Source organism: Erythrolamprus reginae, chromosome 2 (genome assembly GCF_031021105.1).
Source record: "Erythrolamprus reginae isolate rEryReg1 chromosome 2, rEryReg1.hap1, whole genome shotgun sequence".
Taxonomy (NCBI): domain Eukaryota; kingdom Metazoa; phylum Chordata; class Lepidosauria; order Squamata; family Dipsadidae; genus Erythrolamprus; species Erythrolamprus reginae.
This window is the reverse complement of record NC_091951.1, coordinates 229901187-229907186: the sequence shown is the minus strand read 5'-3', so window position 1 is coordinate 229907186 and position 6000 is coordinate 229901187. Positions and strand designations below refer to the sequence as shown.

Genomic DNA, 6000 nt, shown 5'->3' with positions numbered 1-6000 from the left:
CCAAGGCGGCACGAAATCGGGTCGCCTGATGCGAGAATCTCAGTCCCTGTTCAGGTGGGCAGAGCAACACCTCGCATCTCTACGAGCAGAGCACATATCCGGCACCTCCAACATACAGGCGGATTGGCTCAGTCGGACCACGATCGACCCGACAGAGTGGAGCCTGAGTTCGGATCTCTTCCAAGACATTGTGCACAGATTTGGGATTCCAGCAGTGGACCTATTCGCCACCTGCCACAACAACCACCTACCAAGGTTCTTCTCAAGGTTCCCCTCACCTGGAGCGGAACAGATCAATGCTCTAGCCTGCCCATGGCCAAGGGAGCTGCTGTATGCATTCCCTCCAGTCTGCCTAATTCCGAGGGTAATACACAAACTATTACAAGAACAGGCAGAAATTCTCCTGGTGGCCCCTCATTGGCCCAGACGCCCTTGGTTTGCGGACCTAGTGGACCTCTCAATCTCTCCCCCTTGGCGCATTCCACATCACAAGGTGGTGCTGACACAAGGATCAATTTGCCATCCAGACCCCCAGTGGTGGAGTCTTGCCGTGTGGCACTTGAGGGGGAGAGACTAAGGAAGGAACAGGTTCCGGATAAGGTGATCTCCACCATACAGGCAGCACGCCGTCCTTCCACAACGCGAATTTACCAGGCTACCTGGAAAGCTTACTGTGCTTTCTGCAGAGGTCGTAATCAGGATCCTCAGTCACCATCAGTGATCCAAATTCTGGAGTTCTTACAAGCAGGTTTGGATAAAGGACTAGCTCCAAATACACTCCGCAGGCAAACGGCAGCTATTGCCACTATACTTAAAATGGACTTCACTACTCCAATTTCCCAGCACCCTTGGATTCGGGATTTTATTAGAGGAGCAGCGAACATTAGACCTCCTACTATTCACCGTTTCCCCACATGGGATCTGCCACTGGTGTTACAGGCCCTCACGGAGCCTCCCTTCGAACCCTTGAGGGAGATACCGCTACGCCTGTTATCTCTAAAAACAGCCTTCCTCACGGCAATCACATCAGCAAGGAGGGTCTCCGAACTCTCAGCCCTATCAGTCCGGCCGGACCTATGTATCTTCCACACCAACAGAGTGGTCCTCAGGCCAGATCCCGCCTTCCTACCTAAGGTGAACACGGTCTTTCACAGATCTCAGGACATTGTACTACCAGACTTTTGTGCCCAGGGGTCCCACCCACTGGAACTAAGATGGCACAAGTTGGATGTCAGACGAGCCATCAAACTTTATATTCGACGGACTAACACCTTTAGAAAGACAGAAGCCCTATTTGTCTCATATTTTCCAGCATCTATGGGGAATAAAGTTTCGCCCAAGACGATTAGTTGCTGGATTCGTTCCTGCATCATCACTGCTTACAAATCAAGGGCTACACCGATACCAAGTGGCATCACAGCGCACTCAACAAGGAGTGCAGCCACTTCAGCGGCATGGACAACACAGGCCCCGATTGACGATATTTGCCGTGCGGCAACTTGGGTCACGCCTAATACCTTCATTAAACATTACAGATTGGACACTTTCGCTTCTGCGGAAGCAGCCTTTGGACGCAGAGTATTGCAGAGAGTTTGCACCGATCCTGCGCCCCTGGTCCAGCCTTTTCCCCCCCTAATAAGTTAAGCTTGGGTATATCCCATGTTGGACTCTCCGAAGCAGTGCAAGTGGAGAAGAACCGTTGCACTTACCTGAACGGTCTTCTCGCTGCACTGCAAGGAGAGTCCAAACCCACCCGGCTGTTTGGGCCCAGGGTCTCAGAGTTGTCATAGTTGAGTTACTTACAAGTTGGTTAATTAATAAAGTTTCCTTGGTTTACTATCACTATGACTTCGTTTTATTGTAAGACTGACCCGGAGAGGGCAGCATGGGGGTTGGACCAGTAAATTATGCTAATTTTTAACTCAGTCCCTTCCAGCTTGGCTGAAGATTAACCCATGTTGGACTCTCCTTGCAGTGCAGCGAGAAGACCGTTCAGGTAAGTGCAACGGTTCTTCTAAGTACAGGTGCATATTTATTAATACTTATGAATGCTCCAACACTGGAAATTTTCAAGAAGATGTTGGATAACCGTCTGAAGTAGTGTAAGGTTTGCTGCCCAAGGAAGGGGTTGCATTGGAAGACCTCAAAGGTCCTTTCCAACTCTGTTGTTGTTAGTTGTCCTTTCATTGTATTTCTAAAAATCATTTCCAAACAATGTTCCACGATTATGAGACTGTAAAGCCTGTAAACATGTGAGATCCTTTTTTAAAGGTGAACATTCATCCTGCTTTGGAGCATTTTAACACAAAAGGACACGATGCCATTAGCTTTCGAGTCCTGCTCAGACACGGTTGTGAGGACAGTTCCTAACAGGGAGATACTTTCCTCTTTACGAGGCTCCTGGTTAAAGTCGTTGGGGGAGTATCTGGAACAGGCCGTCTAATCATTGCGACTCTTGGCTGTCGCCTCTCCTCCGCACGCTTAGACGGCCGGCTATGAAGAGCCCCCCTCAGCCGAGGCTCTAGCTGAAGGCGGGAAGGGGAGGGGGGGGTCGGCCTTCCGTTCGCCGTCCTCGGCCCCATGAGTGACAGTAACGCTGGGAAGGGGAGGGAGTCGCCCCCGCCTGCTTTCTGCGGAAGGTTAAGAGCTCCTCTGCTGGGGGACGCGTCAGGCAACCGGCGGCGGGCGCCCTCTTTCCACAAAGCCCAGCGCCTGCAGAGGCAACAGGTATATCATACCCGGTTTGAGAGCGGGGCAGGGTTGAGGGGGCTCAGGTGTTGGGGACCCCCGCTTCTCGGCTTCTCAAGGAGCCCCGGCTTCAGCCGCTCGAGCCTTATGTGGCCAAAGCGTTCCTCTGGCGCCCGAAGGGAACAGGCGGAGGCGCGGCGCCTATAAATAGCCGCCGCTTCTGCTCTCGCTGCTGTTTGGGATTTTGTTTTGTTTTGTTTTTTTGGGTGGGGGGGGTGGAACTGGGACTGACAGAGCGAGGGGGGGCATGACAAAAAAAAGGAGAACTTTTGGGAGTTTCTACTCCCCCCCCCCCACACACACATACATGGCGGGAAGTTTCTATTCTAACTGGTCGCCCCGGGGCAAAATGGAAGCAGTTACTTCTCTACCCTGGCTGAGAGGGTGGGCGCCCATGGAGCTGGCTGAACTTGGGACAGTGGTCGTTAGGTTGTTGCCTTCCGTGGTCAGACTTTGCAGCCTGGAGATAAAGCTGGTGAAATGTCCTCCCCAGCCAAAAAAAAAAAAAAGTTAAGTAATGATGGGGAAGGAGAGAAAAGGATAGAAAGCTTTGCTTGTCCTAGAGCTCAGGGCACCTGCTGTTTTAAAAGGACAAGGCACAAGCAGGAAAGTTGCCAACATTTGGGATTCCTTTGGCTGGTACAGTACTGCACAGCGCAAGAGGATAGCAATAGCATTATAGCATTTAAACTTATAAACAGTGAAGGGCTACCAAAATTTTTACTACCACACTGTGGGTGTGGCTTATGCATTTTCTTTCAACATCTTTCAGTGCAAATTGGATACTCTGGGGTGGAGCTTCATTTTTGCTACCCCACTGCGTTCCCCCCCCCCCCTCCGGCCAGTAGCCCACCCCTGCTTATATACCGCTTCATAGTGCTATACAGCCCTCTCTAAGCGCTTTACAGAGAGTAAACAAATTTCCCCCAACAATCTGGGTCCTCATTTTACCAACCTGGAAGGATGGAAGGCTGAGTCAACTTTGGGCCTACTGAGATTAGATCTGCCAAACTTCTGGCAGCCGGTGATCAGAAGAAGTAGCTTGCAATACTGCACTCTAACCACTGCACCACGCGGGATGCTTCTAAAAGATGATCCATTTCTAACAATATATTTAGCTAATAGAGGTAGTCCTCAACTTACAACTACAATTAAGCCCTGAAGTTGATCCCATGATCCCATATATATGAGCCAGTTGCCAAGCCCTCAAATTTTGATCACATGATTGTGAGGATGCTGCAATGGTGATTAAGTGTGAAAAATGGTCATAAGTCACTCTGTTTGGTGCCTTTGTAAATATGAATGACCACGAAGTGAATGGTTTTAAGTCAAGGAGTATCTGTATGCTAGAATGTGATGGGTGGGTGGTAATTGAAGGTATAAGTAACCTGTTGATGACTGGGGAATTCTGCATATATTCTTCCCAAATTTAAAAAATACTGTCGCACGAATCCCAGTGACCGGTTAGGTCCCACAGAGTTGGCCTTCTCCGGGTCCTGTTGACTAAACAATGTCGTCTGGCGGAACCCAAGGGAAGAGCCTTCTCTGTGGTGGCTCCGTCCCTCTGGAACCAGCTCCCCCCAGAGATTAGGATTGCCCCCACCCTCCTTGCCTTTCAGAAACTCCTTAAAACCCACCTTTGCCGTCAGGCATGGAGGAATTGAAACATCTCCCCCCCATGTAGTTTTTGTGTATGATTCGATTGTGTGCTTGTTTTTTATATATTGGGGTTCTTTTGGATTTTTTAACTTAAAACTGTAATTTAGATTGCGAAATATTAGATTTGTTACTATGTTTTGTTCACCATTGTTGTGAGCCGCCCCGAGTTTATGGAGAGGGGCGGCATATAGAAACATAGAAACATAGAAGTCTGACGGCAGAAAAAGACCTCATGGTCCATCTAGTCCAGTGTTTCCCAACCTTTTTTGAGCCGCGGCACATTATTCACATTTTCAAAATCCTGGGGAACACTGAAAGGGGGGGGTGGCTAAAGAAAAGTTTTGACAAAAAAAAAATCTTCCTCCATTTCGCTCTATTTCTCCCTCACTCTTTCTCTCTCTTCCTTCCTTCCCTTCTTTCTCTTTCTCCATCCCTCTTTCTTTCTTCCTCTCTCTTTTGCTCTCTTTCTCTCTCCCTCCTTCCCTCCCTATATGTCTTTCTCTCTCCCTTGCTCTCTCTGCCTCTCTTGCTATCTCTCTTTCATTCTCTCTTTTTCTCTCTCTTTCTCTCTCTCTTGCTATCTCTTTCTCTCTCTCTCTGTCTCTTTTTCTTTTTCTCTGTCTCTCTTTCTCTCTCTCTTGCTAGCTCTCTTTCTTTCTCTCTCTTTCTCTTTCTCTGTCTCTCTCTCTCTCTCTGCCTCTCTTGCTATGTCTCTCTTGCTCTCTCTCTCTCTCTCTCTCTCTGCCTCTCTTGCTATGTCTCTCTTGCTCTCTCTCTCTTTCTCTCTCTTCCTTTCTTCTCTGCGGAGGCCAGCGAAGGTTTTTCTTATTTTAAATGTTCCGGGTGGCAGGGGGATGCGGAGCCCGCACGCACACACACCCGACATTCCAAATCCTGCCTCAGCTGCATGCAAGAGGGGCCGGGCGGGCGTTAGCAGCCCGATGAGGAGGAGGAGAAGCCGCTGCAGCCACCCCCAATCCCCCCCCTTCCCTGGATACCTTCCAAAGGCCCCTGGAAAAAGGCAGGAGGTAGCAACGAGGCGCGAGGACAAGCAGGCAGCTTGGCGGAGGGGAAGCGCTGAGGGGCTCTCCTCCTTCCCCACCCCCGCGCTTCTCTCCCGCCCTGGCTTTTGCTTCGCCCGCAGATTTCCCCGCAGTTCAAAAGGAGGCAAGAGGTGGCCTGGATGAAATTGCGGGGAAATCATGGGGCGAAGCAAAAGCCAGGGCGGGAGAGAAGCGCGGGGGTGGGGAAGGAGGAGAGCCCGTCAGCGCTTCCCCTCCGCCAAGAGGTTATTGCCGCCGCCTCTGCCTCCACTCAGGCAGCCATTGTGGTTGAGCTGAGCGAGAGGAAAAGGCGCGGTGACCACGGTGGCTCCCTGAGTGGAGGCAGAAGCAGTGGCAATAACCTCTGTGCTTTCTACGGCAGCGTGGCTGAGCTGGACGGAGGGAAGCGGCAGCTCCCACTCGAGGAACCCACGGCAACGGGCGACGGCTTGGTGGGAGGCAACGGCGGGAGACACAGGCAGTGGGAGGAGAGGGAACTAGGAAGCGACTGTGAAGCCCAAGACCATCCACAGGACGACACTCAGGCAGG

The 6000-nt window shown here is 50.9% G+C and overlaps 1 protein-coding gene across 6 annotated transcripts in view; it reads left to right on the top strand.

The window, feature by feature from the left end:
- The first annotated feature begins 2415 nt into the window (after positions 1–2415).
- The window catches only part of TMOD1 (tropomodulin 1), a 40406-nt gene continuing 36821 nt past the window's right edge, over positions 2416–6000 (top strand). For 2 of the 6 annotated variants that reach the window (XR_011558270.1, XM_070742233.1), the window contains exon 1: positions 2557–2727. Coding sequence is in view for 2 of the 6 variants with exons in the window: in XM_070742233.1 (XP_070598334.1) it covers positions 2581–2727 (147 nt within the window). In the remaining 4 variants the exon portion in view is untranslated. Of the gene's footprint in view, positions 2728–6000 lie in introns of all 6 variants that reach the window. The other 4 variants (XM_070742232.1, XR_011558271.1, XM_070742231.1 and 1 more) reach the window with 4 other exon arrangements.